General features: G+C 35.2%; 1 protein-coding gene across 1 annotated transcript in view; it reads left to right on the top strand.

Annotated features, from left to right (window-relative positions):
* Positions 1–18,650, top strand: part of CNTNAP2 (contactin associated protein 2) — a 1,887,185-nt gene that overhangs the window by 846,212 nt on the left and 1,022,323 nt on the right. The window contains exon 13 of the mRNA XM_044678981.1: positions 11,679–11,785. Within this exon, the coding sequence (XP_044534916.1) occupies positions 11,679–11,785 (107 nt within the window). The remainder of the gene's footprint in view (positions 1–11,678; positions 11,786–18,650) is intronic.

Here is an 18,650-nt window from a genome sequence, read left to right as displayed (position 1 = left end):
TTGTGTTTCCTACATCGCCATACAAAGGCAAAGAGAGTGGGAAATCACAGTCACACAGTGAAATTTTGTGTAAGCAGTAGAAAACCTTTTGGCTAGAAAAAGGTTTTGTCCTACTTTTTTTTTCTTAATTAAGAAAGAAAACATAATCCTTCCCCTACATATAATACTTTGATTTCCTTAGTTAAGTAGTAAGATTTGCCCACTGTGTTCTTTTAGCAACCAGTGATATTTCAAACTCTCTTCAGACATGGACTTTGTAGATAATAAAATATCAAGATATAGAGATATTTTGTCTAAATATTCTGTCACCTTTCCAGAGAAAACTTTTAAACAAACATTTTCAAATCATTTTGTTGTTTTACAAATAAATTTAAAGTGGCTTCATGACAGATTGGGAATTACCTCAAAGATATCTTTTTCATTGTATTGTTTTTTTCCACTATAGACATAGTTTATTTCTATATAAGCTGAATTTAACTGTCATCCATTCTATTGTATTTTTTATTGTAGCTGAAAGTAATATTTCCTGGTGTTTAAAGAGTTCTGGAAAAAGAATGACAAGAATTGGATTTGTCTCCATCAGTTATTTAATTCCTGTCAGTGTCCATTTACTGAAAAAAAAATAGGGGCATTGAATGAAATGATCTCTAAGTACCCTTCTGCCTCAAAATATATGACTTTTTTTCAGTCTCCAAAGATTGCCTTAAAACACATTAATATAAAAGAAGTGAATAGATGTGATTTTTCAACATGTGAAATTCAAAAACTACTTTTTATTACAAGTCTTTGGTTTCAAGGTAGCAAAACCAATTAGTTAATTTGAAGATTTTGAACAAGATTAGATTGTGAGCCATTGAAGTTATTCTTGCCTTGTTTTCTCATGACTGTGTTTTAAAAAAAAAAGGATATGGTCACAAGGCTTAATTATTTAAATTCCCTCCTAACAGAGGTTAAACGTCATCATAGTGTTTACTATCCCAGAAGTCTTGAAAATTGCAGTCACAGCAGTTGTTCTCACTCCCCTAGATCGTATATCTCCTAATCTATTAAGAAATTGGCCTTTTTTATCTAAGCTTACTATGTGCAAATGATGGTTGTTTTTGAATCATTAATACCATGTCTATAGAGTGTACTGAATAGATGACCACTTTAAGTCTCTCTTGTTACCCAAGTCTAACACAGAAAAATGTATTGATTGCTAAATATTTGTTCTAAATGAGTCCTCTTTATCAGCTGTCATCAAGGCAACTAGATAGTCTAGTTCAGTAAGAAGGCTCTTCTTCTTAATGAAATATAGGTGGACAGACATCAATAGAAATTTTCCAGGTTGGGTCAATAAAATTAGTCTTTTAAAAAGCTGCTTAAATGTGGAAAATTTCCATCAGCATCTCCCTGGTCACTGCCTATCTGACAGAGACTATTTGGATCTATATTCTGATCTTCAGCTCTACCTTTAATGGCGTTTGTAAACGATGACTTATGTCCCAGTTAAACATATTTACCATTGCTGGTGTTGATAGGAAACAATTTCATATTGATGCCTGGAAAATAAGGATATATTTATTCTCCATTTATGCCTTAGGAAGATATTTTTTGTCTTAATACGAATGCTCCCTAGAAGTGATGAGCTCTCTACAAGTCATTTGTGCCTTCCTCTTTGTTTATAAAACAGTTTCTCCATAATTTATCCTTTTAAACATGACCACATTTAAAAAATGTCTCCACCTTCAGGAAGCACCAGTGCTTCTCAGAAGAGACAGCTCACAATTAGAGGAACTTTGGTGGTAGGAACCATTTCAGAAAGAGTTTGTGCCTTTCACTTCTATCATCTTAATCTTAATTTTCCCCATGTCCTAAATTCCTTACCAGGTCTTATAGGCATACAGGTAACTCTTCAGAATATTTTGTAAGACCTCCCTCTGATTGACTATGTTGAGTGGATTGTCTTCACAATTTTTCATGGCTTCAGTAAATCATATCTTTTGAAATTCTTAATGAGCCTAACCAGATTAAAGATAATAAAACATAAGAGTTTCCAATAAAGATACAAAACAACTCACAAACCAATAGTACTTAATAATAAGTTACATTCATAAAGCTCTCTTTGAATTTTTGTAAATTGTTTCTCTCATGACCAACAGCCCTATGAGTTAGTACAAGCATTATGATCATCTCTATTTTATAGAAACTCAGAGAGCTGGAGCAATGTGTTCTTGGTTCCAGCTAGTTAGACTCTAAGGGACAGAAGGAACACAGGCATGCTGATGTAAAGGGCTCTTTTTGCTAGTCCTAAAATCCATGTTCCAATCATAGCCTCTCTCTGAGCTTGTCTTTTACAGATCTGTTGAGTGAATTTTAACTGTACCTCTGGAAGGGCTTTATTATATACTTATTAACTATAAGTATATAATATACTAATATATTAATATAATATTGCACATTATATACTTTAACAAAGACAAGGGAAATAGGCCATGTAATGCTACATGGTCCATTTTATTGAGTAGTGGTTTGGAGGGGTTCTGAACTACCTCTCTTCCCTATGATCATTTCAAGGTTCTTCAAGATTCTCTTCTTATACATCTAACCATTTATAACTCTATTATCCTGCATTATCCTGCACACTCTTCTCTCTGTCCCTCAGTATTTTCATCAGTAATCATGCATTCAATTATCATTTTCTATGCTGATGATTCTCAGATCTTTTATCCAGCCATAGTCTTTTTCTTGTACAGTGAATAGAGTCCTGAGCCTGGAGTCAGAAGGACTAGAGTTCAAATTTGACTTCAAATACTAGCTGTGTTACCCTGGGCAGATCACTTAACCCTTTTTGCCTCAGCTTCTTCATCTATAAAATGAACTAAAGAAGGAAATGGCAAACCATTCCAATATTCTTGCCAAAAAAATCCCAAGTGAGGTCACAAAGAGACAAATACAACTGAAACAAATGAACAACAACAGCAATAAAAAACCTGTCTCCTAAATTCCAGTCCTATAAGTCCAACTTCTTTCAGTTTGCCAGTACCAGAATGTCTCCAAAGCATATCAGTCTCTATTTTTACCAACTCTACTTATCATTCCCCAAAGACCTGTCTCTGCTCTAAAGTTCCCTATTTCCACTGAGATCATTACCATTCTTCCAGGAGAACCACCAGTTGTACAACTGAGAATTCATTCTTCCCTTTTCTTTAAACCTCCTATCTAGTCAGTTTCCAAGTTTTGTCAGTGTTACCTTCACAAAATCATTTTTATCTATCCATCCTCTTCTCTATACATGGCATCAACTGTAATTCTGAGCCCAGCAATGCTACTTTATCAAGCTGCCATATTCTGTATCTGGGAGAACACAGGTATTATTAAAGAGATAGATTTATGAGCATTTTGAAATCTTGAAAGCACAGTGTGATTTTTAAAATTGATTTGAACCTAACCCTTTCACATAAGTATCTGCCTTAATATATGCATATTACTCTGTAAAAATATCACCAAAGTAGTTTGTTAAAACAGAAATTAATAATGAGGACTCATCGATGTGTTTTAAACCCCAGTGTTATTATGAAACACTGTTTTGTGTTAAAAAAAAAAAAAGAACTGACTCAAGAGGATTGGGTTGAATTCCTGGTTCATACCATTATGAGTAGATGTGTGCTGAAGGCAGCTACCTTGATAGCACTAATTGTTAAATTTTCACTGTGAATATTTATACCTTGGAAACCAACAAATGCTATAGGATAGTACTTCCTCTATTGGTTTGTTGATTGTCTAGACTAGTTGTCATGTAGAAATGGACCACTAGTCATTATATAATAAACCTTTGGTTACATATTAACTTGGTATTAAAATGTGATATTATCTATTTTCTATTTTTTAAGTATTTCATTAAATATTTCCAGTTTTTTCTATTTTTAATTTTTTTCTAGATTGAATTTCAGTACATTTTCAACAATTTTTTTCTGACCTATTGTAATCCATGTTCTCTCACTCCCTCTTACCCATCCTCTTCTCTAAGAAGGCAGTCAAAAATATAGCTTGTACATGTGTTATTAATATACAGTATATATTTCCATGTTTATCATGTGGTGAAAGAAGACACATAATGTGTACTCTAGAGGAAAATTCATGGAGGAGATAAAATGAAGAATGACTTACTTCATTCTTCATTCTGACTCCACCAGTTCCTTCTACAGCAGTGGATAGCTTCTTTTTTGTTATGAGTCCCTTAGAGTTGTCCTAGATCCTTGCCTTGTTGATAATAATTGTCATTCATAGTTGATAATAATTGTCATTCATAGTTGATTTATTGTTGTTACTTTGTACAATGTTCTCCTGGTTTTACTGACTTTACTTTGTATCACTTCATATGTCTTTCCAGGTTGTTGTTTGTTGTGTGTGTGTGTGTGTGTGTGTGTGTGTGTGTGTGTGTTTATTGTGTGTGTATGTGTGTTCATCATGTTTGTCATTTCTTATGGCACAATAGTGTTCCATTACAATCATATACCAAAACTTGTTCAGTCATTCCCCAACTGGTTGGCATCCCTTCAATTTCCAGTTCTTTGCCATAACTAAAGGAGTTACTATAAATATTTTGGAACAATTATACCCTTTTTCTTATTTTTGATCTCTTTCAGATACAAGCTTAGTAGTAGTATTGATGGATCAAAGGGTATGCATATTTTGATGGACTTTCCAATTACATTTTAATAGGATTGGATTTTCACTTAGGAGTGTTGAGGGCCAAGGAACACCCATGGGCATGGTGATTGGCACCTATGGTCTAGCCCTAAGAAAATGATATGAAGAAAATATTAGTAATGCAGATTAAACTTTAAAATATAACTTGAATACATTTTTTCCCTAGGAGAACTGGTTGTTTAAATTTTACTAGCACACACCTATTTTTATCCATGTAAATTATTGCATCTCTTTGCCTCAGTTTCCTCATCTCAAAATGGGGATAATCATACTACATTGTTCCCTGAATCATTGTAAAGGAAATGTCATAGAAATGTGAGGGATTTTACCGCTATATAAATGAAAACAATTATTGTTACTGTGGAGATTCCTGATAGTAAATGGCATTCAAATAGCATTTGAAATGAATTGAATGTTTCAATGAACAAAAGGAAATGGCCTAGCTGGGATGAAAGCAAAGTCCATATATTTCAGAATGTAAATTATACTAAGATGACAACTCAGATTTTACACTGAATAACCAGTTAGCACTTTTCCAGATATTTCATCAGTTTCTTATAAAAACACACTTCCCTTTAAAGGGAGACAAATACTACTTTGTATATTTTCTATGTATCTAAGTATCTGCCATTAATCAAAAGGCATTTCAGAGATCCTTGGCACGTATTTCTATGAGACAGGCAGAGCAATGGTGGAAAGACTGGATGTCTGGTCCTGAGATAACAGATGTTCAACCTTAGGGTGACATAGACCTGCCATGGCTATTTGCATAGTTTCCGTGACTGCTCTTTGATCGAGGTCTATGAAGCACCAACTCAGGATACAATCCGATTATGAAGCAAAATCATTTTGTCAAATGAAATTTCACAAATCCTTTCAACTTTTAGCTACCTAAACCCTTCTAAAAGATACAAGGACATTGTTACATAGAATTCTAATAATTTGATAAAGACATAATATCTGCTTAGAGAGAGCTTTTAGTAATCCATCAAAAAGAGGGGCCCAGACTCAAGGCTAGACCAAACCACTTCTGTCTGTCTCCTCCATCTCCTTCAGCATTCTTTCCAACCTGCCCATTCCTTGGACACTCAGTTTTCTCACATATGCTTCCTTTCTGTTTAAGACTCTGTTCTCCCTAGAAGTTAGAGTGTCATAATGGATATTAATGCTTTTTTGAGTTCCTGTGACTATTTTTTGCTTTTTCTGGATTTCCATAACTCTATGCTCTTGGGAATTATAGGGAATAATTCAATAAAGTTTTTATGTTAATAAAAGTACAGTGATGATAAAGGCTTAGACTTCCCTTGTCTGCTTACCTGAAAACTAACAATAAGCCCTAAACTAGAGTGTTATAAGTATCTTATGACCTTTCTGGGAAGTATGCTGTAATGGGGAAATTCTGTTTTTCTCTAAAGATTCTTTCTCTTCTTGTATTTGTTCTTCAAGGATAGCTAGCCACTCAGATAAAAGAATCTTTGTTGATGTGTTGATTGATACTAATGAATAGGGGATATTCAAGGAGGACTTGCCCCTCTGTTGTCAGGTCCCAACCATCCCTTTTCAAGGCTTTTCATCCATCTCTAGTGTTCCCCTTTTACCCAAGTCTCACCTGTGTCCCCAAAAAGCTGTAGCACACACAGCAGCCACAACCTGGGAACAGGCTAAACAAGATTGAAGGTATCATTAGACCTTAGTGAGGATGTCTACCCCAAGAATAGGAAGATTATCTCTAAAGAATGAATCTAATGATACAATTTGCCAATACTTATATGGGAGCTATTTCAATAAAAGAGATTTCTCTTGCAGTGCCTCACATCATGACACACAGGTGGATGGATACCAATTTCACTTTGTGAATAAAATCAATTCTGGTCAAGTCACTGTGATTCATTAGTAATATTTGGGTTAAAAGTTCAGTTTAAGATTAATCATGAAGCAAATGAGAGTTTTCCTGAAGCCTGGGCTTCTTGGAAGAATTTTGTACCAATGCAAAATGGGAACTCAAAAATAGTTCTGGAGAACATAAGAACATAATTGGCATGTGATGAGGTTCTGGAGAGGTGCTTCCTTCACGGGTTCTGCTCTCTAAAGGCCCAGTATGGTTAAGATTCTGCCTGTGCTCTGCTGATCTCCAAATATACTACAAACTATACTTTAGCTTTCAGAATGAAAACATAGCATTGAATCTCAAATCATTTGGGAAAGCTATCTATATTTCTTACAGTAAAACAAGCATTTCTTCTTGGGGGACTTCATTTCATTTGGCGTGATTTCCCACTCTTGTCCTAATGTGACAGAGACGGTTCTTTTGTGCCTGTAAGGCATGGTGCTATTCAGAGTGAGTCTAATTTGTATTTTATTTTCTGAAATCATTTTAATTTGGTTGGTAGGAGGTCCTAATCTTTTTTTAATATGAAGATACAAAATCAGGGGTTGTAAATTGCATTTTGAGCCCAGCCAATTTGAAAGCAAAATGTATTTTACCATTAATGAGAGAGAGCTAGGGCTGAGCAGAAGGAAATTGGAAATTAGAAAGAGAAAACATTTTAAGAAGAGGGAGTGGAGCAATTGCAAGTAAAATGTGAAAATTCACATTCATATTTTTCACATTTAGAGAAATCTTTAACTGAAATTCCATAAAACAGTTATATCAATGTCTTAAATACTACTGTATCATAGCAATAATTCATAAATAGTATTTAAATACAATGGGTTTTCTTTCAAGCAACCTTGGGAGGTAGATAGAGCAAAGTATATGAGAAAGTATCCCATCACTTTTCTTTTACAAATTTTATTTGATATATGGGATGGTTCTCTGTGCTAGGGGAGGGAAAAGGATTCTGAGAGAAATTTTGATGATGTAAAAAAAGAAAACAAAAAAAAATTAAAGAAAAGTTCTCATTATTCTCACTTGACGATTATGTATGCACCAAGTTGTTTATTTGATTTCAATGCATAGTATAAAAGGCCACAAAATACAATAAATAGACAGCTGGACTCAGAAAAAATAAAATTTGGGCTGAAGGTTCACCTCTGATACATATCTGCTATGGTAGATTATTTAGTCCCTAAGTACTTCAGACAGCTCTCTACAGCCATGAATTATAGAGCTTTTCCTAATCTACCTTAACAAATAAGTTGCCTCAATGGGAATTCATTATAGCATTATAATTACAGGCTCAGGCAAATATATATATATATATATCCATATATATATATATATTCCTTATATTTTTTTTATTATAAAGATTTGAGTGATTATTCTGTGGGTTCCTCTGTTTGAATTTCAGTACTCTTTGACTTCATGAGTGGATTTAGCTGGATGTAAATTCCCTCCACAGATACAGATCAGTATTTCATCTTTAACTTAGAGAGGTCTATGGGGCTGATTAGGTGACTTCCCCAGATTTACTTTGCTCTTAGGACACAGAAACTATACTTGATCTAAGGTTTCCCCAACTCTAAGTCCAGTGTTCTTTTTATTCTATCTTTCTGTGTCTACCACCCTAATATTAACCTGAGTTAATTAGAGTTAGCTAAATTTAGCTCTTTAAATCATTAGTTGGAGAAAACTGCTGTTTTTTAAAATACATAAAGCATTGCAAAACCATATTTTTATTTTGCTGGGTTTTTTTAAACAGTCTGTATCAGGACTTACATTAATGAATATGGAGCATCAAAAGCCATGGTGGAATGATTCTATCCCATGGAGATCTGGGCCAAGACTATCTAAAATAAATTAGTCATGCTTTGGTTTATCCTAAAGGCCTAAATGCTCACCTGTTCTGCCTTTGTCTCAATAAACAACAGACAAGCTGTTTTCTATATTAGCTGTCTTGGGGCATGTCTCATCCTCCAACCCTTTCTAAGCAAGATAGATCTCACCCGTGAGATACTTGTTTTGCTATCCCAGTGTCAATTTGATACAGCCTTATGCATGATTTTAATCCAACTCTGACTCCCTGAAAATGCCACAAGACATATACAATTATCAGCAGGATATCAATCAAACAATATTTATTAAGCATCTACTATGTGCCAGATATATTGGTACTAATCATGAAGTATACAAAAAAGAAACAAAAACCAATCCCTTCCTTCCAAGGGCTCATGAGGCATTGGAATTACTGATCTGCTGGATCTGGAGTAAAAGTACATGGGTTCTAATTTTGCCTCTACCACATACAGTTTGTATAACCTTACACAAATTAGCTCTCCCCATGGGCTTCATTTTTTACTTCCCTTATTTCATATCACTTTCCTTCACTCATGTGCAAACTAGCCTGGCAACATCACTTCTCATAGGTGCTAGCATTTGTATTTGCACAGGTAGCCCCTCATTTTGGTATTTTTCTTCTTATCTTTCACTTTGTAGATTATCTAACTTCCTTCAAAGTAAAGGAGAGGCACTACTTGCCACCCATGGTACCTACAGACCCCTCCACCTTTCCCCAAGGCACAAATGTTCTCTTCCTCTGGAAAATAATTTCTCTTTTGCTTTGTATCAGTTCAGTATTTTTGTACATATTAAAGGATATCATTAATCACCATTAAAATGTAAGCTCCTTGGGAATAGAGCCTTCAATTTTATTCCTTGTATCCTTTATGTCTAGCATAATATCTAGCATATAGCAAACATACAAACCATCACAAAACTATCTTTCATTTTTTGTTTGTTTAAGAATCTGTATCAGAGCTTAATATAATGTTTTTGCATCCTTGAACAGAATTTGAAGGGTTGGAACACATAATGTCTAAGCTCCTTCCAATTCTAAATTCTGTCATTGAGACTTTCCAAACAGAGCTCTTTCTACATCTCCTTTCTTTGTTTTTGCTCTTCCCTGTGACCAGAACATTGTAGCTTCACTCTCACTAACTGGTTCATCTTTGAGTGAGTATTACTGAGTATTGAATGAGTATTACTTATCTTTCAGAGTTTCTGATCAAATACTACTAATTCCAGAAAGCTTTCCATGTGGTGGCAACCTGATGCATCCTGTCCCTTCTATGAACTCCTTTGGCACACCTTGTATCCATCTTGGATTTTTTTCCATTTTCTGACCTAATAATATTATAGTAGTGTAGAAATTACCTTATCTATACTAATGGGAGTAAAGAGAGAAGGAACATTTATGAAGTACCTAATATGTGTCAGGCAATATAAGTGCATCATAGAAATTATCATTGGATTTTGTTCAAGATGAGACTATGGCAACAGCTAGGTGATTTGTAGATAGAGTGCCAAGTCTAGAAATGAGAGCTATTGGGTCCAATCTGGCCTCAAATACTTCCAAGCTGTATGACCCTGAGCAAGTCACTTAATCCCCATTGCTTATCCCTTCCTATTCTTCTACTTTGGAACCAATATCCAATATTGATTCTAAGATGGACAGTAAGAATTTTTTTTTAAATGAGACTATATTATTCCATTTTGCATCTTTCTCAACATAGTGCTTTATGCATAAGTGAACATGTAAAAGACCTTTGATTCCCCTTTTGTGACTTAGTATTTAAGTCCTGGGAAGTAGAATAGAAGATAAGGAATTTGCCCAGGGTCACATGGGCAGTAAGGATCCAAGATGAGATTTGAATTTAGTTCTTTTTGACTCAAGTCCATTCAGCTATTCTGCTTTTGCACATGGCTAGTTCTTAACAAATTAATAGTTCAACAAATTAATAAATAAATTCACCCTAGTGTTTATGGATAAATATCTTCCCCCATCTCTGTCTCTATTCTCTATATAAAAGCAGTGAACTGGCAGAATTGTGTCTACCTAGTCTGTGACCAGTGTTAAATAGTAAATAAAACACCAAATCTTTGGCGACCAAAAAGAAATGGTAGGTCTATATTTATGTCTGTTTCTTTAGGAGATCTCGATTCATATCTTAATTTAGAACCAAATTTATGAATATCCATATGATGTCATCAAAAAAGATCTGGGATAGTATCCCCTTCCCACTTCTATTGCATGTCCTTCTGCCACCATGGTTTCATTCATTTGAATCAAGAAGATTTTTCAGTCTTTTAGAGTCACCAATTAGAATATAAATAATGCTGAAAAAAGTCACACATTAAATCTTTATCCACTAGTACCCAAAGTCACAAAACCATATATTTGGAACTGGAAGAAACCTTAGATGTCTTCTAATTCAAAAACATTATTTGTAGATGAGAAAACTGAGGCCCAGGGAACAGGGAAGTTATGTCTTGCTCCTAACAACTCAGTAAGATATTAGAGCTTTGATTCCAACCTAGGTCCTTGGACTCTAAATTTAGTGCTCAGTCTATTATACTATGCTGCCTCTATGAGTCATCAGTAAGTTTTATGAAGCCATAGAAAGATTGGGTTACATTATGGGTTACAAAAGGATGGGGTGGTAAAAGAGAAGATAGGGTTATCAAAAATAAGTTACAGCTCCTGAACAATTTTGTCAAGAAACAGCCTGGTATATGATATAACTCTAACAATTTCCACTCGTTGGCATGTTCCTTGTGGTTCCCATTAACTAGTAGGTATATAAAGGGCTTAACAAAGTAGGAATAGTATAGAGAGTTTTGATATAGCCTGTATTATAAAAGATCTCCTTGTATTGACTAGCTTAGTCATACCATGGAACATACCATAGAGATGCGAGGTGGTTTATCTCCATCCTCCTCCCAGGAGAATGGCAGAGCAAGTATCTTCTTTTGTATAGAGACAAGAATAATTTTCAACCTCTGATATGCAAATGCATCTTCCAACAGTTTGTTAATTTCTGCTGTTTGCTCAAAATTGGGAAACACCAGACCTGTGATACATCATCTTTTGTACAGTTGGCACCTTCCATCATGAATCATATTAATCTGCTTAAACTAACAAGGATTAATTGCTTCAGTAAGGCAAACTGGCATTGAAATGATATATTGCCCAGGCAGCTTGGAAGTTGGCCATTCATAAATCTTGTTTGTTGGTTGGTTCATTCCTGTTTGTCTCTTGTTTTGACAGATGTGTGCCCAATCACTGTGAGCATGGTGGTAAATGCTCCCAAACCTGGGACAGCTTCAAGTGCACTTGTGATGGGACAGGATACAGCGGGGCCACCTGCCATAACTGTAAGAGCCAATTTATCTCACTTTACATTTGTAATTACATGAGAATCCCATGTTTTTTGTTTGTTTGTTTGTTTATTACTGCTATAAAATATAGAAGTCTGAGCCTGAATAATCCACACACTGGAAAATTAGCTCTTGTATGATCAGTGTTTTGCTGTAGATCTTACTCAGAATAACACCTGAGTTTTCAAAACATACTTTAAAAAGCTAAATGACAGAGAGAGGGACACAATCACCATATTTAATAAATACATTGTTTAGATTACCCTGGTCTTGGCAGAAATAGTTGATACTGAGAATACCTGGCAATATTCGCCTTAGAGTTTGGAAACTGATAGTAAAGGTATGATGGGCATGATGTGTCCAATGATTCTTAAGTATAAATGTCTAAAGGGCCAAAAACTCACTGTGTATATGGTTATGCAGGACGCCAAGACATTGAAGGCACATGATAAATAACAGCAAACAGAACGTTATTTGCCCTAAAAGAAGTCAGGAAAACAGATCTCTTAAGCTCTAATGAGTTATAGTGCAAAGCCTATATCTGTTACTACCTATGTAAATGGTATTTGGATATTGAATTGAAGGTTCAATAAATGTTTTGTCATGAGGTCCTGAAATATAGGAGAATAGGAACATGTGTATCTTTTGATTATTATGATAGATTGGAAGAGATATTTTGAGATAAGGTATAAAAATGAACAGATTTTGCCAAAGAAATCTGCTTTAATGGAAACCAAGAGAACAGATCCCCATGGCTAGATAGTCATTTGTATAACTTTCTGATGCTCACAAAAGCAGGATTTTATTTTGAGATACTGGGAGCTGATCTCTGTAGCTTCATTTAGCACTCTCTGGTAATGTAGCATTTGTTATATACATATGTATGTAAACATATATGCATATATATGTTCATATAATGAAGATGGCATATTAAAGTTATGTTTTCTCAGTTGAGAGACTTGAGGTTCTTTTTTAAGTTTAGATATTTTTTTCTTGGATTTAGTTGTAGATGATAATAATATTTCAATAGTAAAGGGAAGTTTAAGTTAAAGATATTCCTTTAACCAATTTAGATTGACCCATGCTTTGTAATTTCTAGTTTTTGAGACATGCCTTGGAATTTGGAAGTTAAGCACATTGCCTAGAATCACACAGCCACTACAGGTCAGAGATTGAGCATGAGCTCAAGTTGTCCTGACTGAATCTGGCTCAAGGGACTGAATCCAGTTGACAAGACTGTGATCAACTGATTTATCCTCATGCTTCTTGATGATATTACAGAATAAAGAGAAAGTGAGAAAAAAAGTGTTGGTTCAATTACAAAATATATTGGGAAGCTGGCAGGAATAGTGAAGTATTAAGATCTTTAAGTATAGTGTGTAGATCCTGTTAAGCCTTCATGACAATCCTTCAATCAAATTTAATAGAATTATAGGATGATTAGTCATTGGCTGGTGAAAAGATCAGCCCTGTCCCTGTTGATCTTTAAAAACCAAGATAGTGTCTGAGGAGTGAGTTGAGACCAAAAATAGCTCAGCAAAGCAAGAGCTTGAGTAGTTAAGAAAAGAGATAGATTGGAAGTAGAACTCAGCACTGAAGAGGACAAACACACTTTATGCTTTTTGGTAGGGGGACAATTTCTCTCCAGTTTTCTCTCACTGGCAGGGGTGTCTTGAAGAAAAGCTACTCACCCAGAAGGAGACACTTGCCCAAGAAAAGCACAGGAGAGTATAGCTACCTACACAGGTTGAGAAGGAGTAGATCTAGCAACTAGGAAACAAGAAGATGAGAGAAACAGGCACAGAGGACCCAAACTGGGCAAAGTGCCCAAGTGAAATTGTATCCTGGGGGAAATGAGGAAAGAGGAATAGCATGAGAATTGCACAAAAAGAGAAAGAAATTTGAGCATCGGCATCTGAAATATGATTTCCCTTAGCTATATGTGTTCCTTTTGCAATTACCTCTCTGCTGGTGTACCCTATATATTCTGCCTGCTCTTCCTTCTAAGGCTACATGTATTTGTGGGATAGTGTGCCTCAGGTTTATGGGATAAATGGTTTATAGTTAGTTGTTTTTAAAAGGCCATCTCAGTGAATATCTTTTCTTTGACCTAATTGTATCATCTGGATTGCAATTAAGGATAAATTTACAGATGAGCTTTCATGAATTATAATTTTTGACAGTGTGGACCCACTAGCTACCTAGAACCCAACGCATTTGTCTTCCAGGCTACTTATACTGTGAATAAGAAGGAGGTAGCTCAGTGTGAACACTACATATGAAATCCTAATGTCTTTAAAGATGTTACTCCCAAAGAGTAAGTTAGACATGAAGAGAGGCTAAATTAAAATATTTCGTACAATCTTTAATACTCTAATACTATAAATACCACTAAATGGAAATAGGTGCTAACTACACATTAGAGTCACTAATATACCAGTGACATGTTGGAGATAGGTAGATAAATAGCTAAATAGATTGATTATCAATTTAGTAAATAATTTTAACAATTTGGTTGCCAGACTGATTCAGTGGAAAAAAATTGAGTAGAAATCTAAAAATGTGCTTTTTTAGCCTTAAATCTGTCAATAACTTGCTCTGTGACTTTGAGCAAGTTTAGTTGCCACTTTGAATCCCAACTTCATTACCTATAAAAATCATCCTTTCAAATGAGATGATGTCTAAAGTTCTTTGATCTTTTGAGTTAAAAACATCTATTTAACCCCCCTGGAGTCCTGTCTATGGTCATTTACTAGTAACTACAGCAAGTAAGCAAGCAAAAAAAAAAAACCCTAGAAAACCTCCAACATCAGTGATCCCTACCTGCATACCTCCTTCTCTTCAAGTCTAATCTTGACCTCTATGTTTCTCACATGAATTAGGCAATCTTCTGATATTGGATCTTATTTGCTCCCCATGCTTAGTGATTGATGTAAGATTCAAACTCAGGTTTCTAGCTCTGTAACCCTGAACAAGTCGCTTGCCTTCTGTCTGTCTCAGTTTCCTTATCTGTAAAACAGAGATAAGAATACTATCTACAGAAAATACTGAGATAATATTTATAAATTACAAATCATTAAAAAATAGAAATATATAAACGCTAGCTATTATTGTTACTGTTAAGAATAATAACAACTATATAGCAATATGGAAAGATTTCCCAAATGTAATATCACCTGAGCATTAAAGGAAGATTTGTGAGATAGGCGTGAGGGAATGAATGTATTTCCAGTCTGGATATGCTTATGTTCAGTTCATGTAGGCAGCAGATAAAATGGTGGTTTTAGGGAATGCAATAGTTTGGTTGGAATATTAAGTATGGAAATTTTCTTGAGAAAAGTAGACTCAGAATCAAGGTAAACTATTTATAAAACTGCAACAAGAAGAAGTGATAGACTCAACCTGCAAAATGACAAATACATTTTTGACATGATTATTGTGGGAATTTGTCTTAAATTTTCTAATTGAGGAGAGGAATGGTTAGGGAAATAAAACCAATGCTTGTTAATTGGGAAAAAATCATTTTTATTTTATAAAGAAAGAAAAGTAGGCTGTGGCCATAATACAATAGATCCTAAATGTCAGGTTAGAGAATTTCAATTTTAACCTAATAATAATTTGGAGCCTCTTCAGATTTTTGAGTGAAAAAGTGAAATATTCAGACCTATGCCTTTGGAAATTTTTTTTGGCAGATTAGTAAAAATGATGGATTGGAATGGAGAGAGTCTGGCAGCTGAGATCTTAAATGGGTCATGGTAAGCTGGAAGCTTGAGGGATTAGGCTATCAGGCTGACCAGAGGGCATTGACTACATTGAAATCCTCAAATTTGAAGAGAGGAGTAGGGGCAAGAAGGAAGAGAATCTGCTAGGTACTTAACTCCATGAGAAAGAAGTCAGGTTCTTATTACTTGTGTGACTTTGGACTAATGACTGAACCTTTGTGGGACCCAGTCTCTTCACATATAAAATAATATGACTGGACTTAGTGATTTATAAGGTCCCTTCCAACTCTTAGATAATAATAATAACAATAATAATAATGATAATAAGTAGTAATAGTAGCAGTAGTTGTAGCAGTAGTAGCAGCAGCAGCAGCAGTAGTAGTAGTAGTAGTAGTAGTAGTAGTAGTAGTAGTAGTAGTAGTAGTAGTAGTAGTAGTAGTAGTAGTAGTAGTAGTAGTAGTAGTAGTAGTAGTAGTAGTAGTAGTAGTAGTAGTAGTAGTAGTAGTAGTAGCAGCATTGACATTTATCAGAGTTTAATGTACTTTATGGCCTGTGAACTTTCCAGCAATGCCATTAGCCAAATACTAAACATACTACTATCTTTCTTCTGCAGAAAGAGTTTCAGAAAAGTTAAATGAGTTGTTTATAGGCATGCAGCAAATAGTGTCAAAAGATATAATTGAACTTAGGTTTTCATGATTGCAAAATCAGCATTCTTTGACTGTACCCCTCTGCTTTTCTAAATTCGGCCTTCCTGTGGCTCCCTTCACCTCATCACAGCTTCATAGGCCTTGGTCCTTGTCTCATTTAATTCCCCCATGTGATGATGTAGGAGTGTAAAGATCTGCCAGGAGCTAGAGAGAACTCAGAGATGGTACAGGAGCAGGGCTTCTTTAACAGCTAAATTCTGAACAGAAAATAAACCTTGTCAGTGAGTCTTGACTCAGCATTTTAAGTGGCAAAAGGTTTTAAGGCTTGTAAAGGTCAAATGATATGTTTGTAAAATATGTGGCATAAGGTAACTGGCATTTTTTTCTCCTTCCATTGTTCCTTAGATAAGCAGGAACAATCTACTTAATGGTTGGTTTCTCACTGATTGACTGTTTTCCTGAACCCCAAGTGGGAAGGGTTTCTTGGTAAATAATTGAATGACACTTGAAAGAAGATGAGATGCTACTGGGCTCTTATCTAAGCCAGCCATGTTAGTAAGGGTTCAAAGGCTATAGGCCTAGGGTGCATAGTCGTGCTGAGTCTTACTAGTCATATGTTTTAAAATAGCAGTAAAGTTCGAAAGAAATAAAGCATAAGTGTTCAAATATGGGAGAAAATGTCTTGTCCCTCTACTTTAATCAGTGGTGCTTATAATGCCTGTAAGCCATAGCTATTTAGGTCACTGATGTTACAGGTTGATTTCTCATGGGTATTAGAATCCTTTATGAGACTTTCAGAAAGGATTTTAATGTCCACATGTCCACTTGTGGAACAGTGCTTAGTAATGAGAAATATTTCACTGGATCATTTAGGCTGCCCTCTTAATGCGTATCAGTAAAGTATATCCATCAAACTCTGGAAGCATGAACAAGAAGAGGATGGGAAAAGAAATGGGGAGGTGGAAGGAGGGAGGAAGCAGAAGGGAAGATAAGACAGGATTTGTCTGCTGGAAAGACGTTATAAGTCAAGCTAAAGTAATATTTTTAAGATGGGGTTTTCCCACTGGTTAAAACCTAATCTCTAATATAACATAGTAGACTTTCAAGATTTTACCATTCAGTTTTGAGACATTTAAACACTTTTTTAAACAGTAGATTAACTTGATCAGTCAGGGTGAGAGAAGGCACTATCGAGGCATAGAATTTTACAGCTGGAACAGGCTTAGAGAACTTCTACTCCTGCTTAGTGATTTGATAGATGAGAAAAAACTTTAACCCAATTTTTTCCCATTGTGACATATTCAAGTTGTTCACAGTTTGGTGTCAGGACTAGAACATACATATCAATTGTAGAGGGAGCTTCTTCATTACAGAATTATAGATTGGTGAAGTCATAGATGCATTTTCTATACATATACCAGTCTCCAAATATTAAATCTATCTATCTATCTATCTATCTATCTATCTATCTATCTATCTATCTATCTATCTATCTATCTGTGTCTGTCTATTTAATCTATAACTATATGTATTACACACATATATTAATATAAATATGTATAATATGTATGCATTGAAACTTGCTCAAAATGGAAAATAAAAAGGATGAGAGGAAATAATAGTGAAATAATATTTGATCTCAGAGCCAAAAGAGAGAGCAGCAGTGCCTGACTTAAACTTCAAGAAAGTCATTGGCAATTGGGTGGAGGAGGAATTACAAAGAGGTGAGGTTTGGGGCCTGGAGACCAATGTGCAGGCTACTACAATAAACCATTTGAGAAGGCCTGAAGTGGAGTGGTAAATATGTGTGTGGAGAGATGGGGACAAATCTGAAGTGGGGGGGGTGTTAACTATGTAAGTAGAGAAATAGGGAAAGATATAAAAAGTGAAGCAAAGACAGAAACCAAAATATTTGGCAACAGAAGGAATTTATAGAATGAGTAAGATTGAGGAGTAAAGTATGACAATGAGATTGTAGGCATAGGTACCTTGGCAGATGTTGGCATACTCAGAAGAAATAGGAAGTTTAGAAGAAGGGAGAGCATTTGGGGCAAAGGTAATAAATTCTGGTTTAAATATATTGGATTTGAGATGCCTATGGGACATCAATTTAGAAATGTACAGAATTAGGAAAGCATTTAGGATTGGATAGATTTATATGGGATTCATCTGCCTACTCTTTTTAATTAAACCTATGGGAGCTGACTAACCCACAAAATAAGAGAATGAGCAGAAAGAAGAGGAGCAACCTGAAAAGAGACTTCAGGCATACCCCCACATCAACCTTAGAGGGCATGAGAAAGATGATGATCCAAAAAAGAAGACAGCCAAACAGTCCAACATGTAGGAAGAGAACTAAAAGGGATGTCATGAAGACCCAAAAAGGATAGTTTAAGCATGCCTGAGGACAGGACAGTCACCAGTGTCACTTGGTACAAAAACATCTGGAAGTATAAAGAATGAGAAAAGACCATCACATTTGCCATTTGA

This window comes from Gracilinanus agilis, chromosome 5 (genome assembly GCF_016433145.1).
Source record: "Gracilinanus agilis isolate LMUSP501 chromosome 5, AgileGrace, whole genome shotgun sequence".
In the NCBI taxonomy this organism is placed as follows: Eukaryota; Metazoa; Chordata; class Mammalia; order Didelphimorphia; family Didelphidae; genus Gracilinanus; species Gracilinanus agilis.
This window is presented reverse-complemented; position numbering and strand designations above follow the sequence as displayed.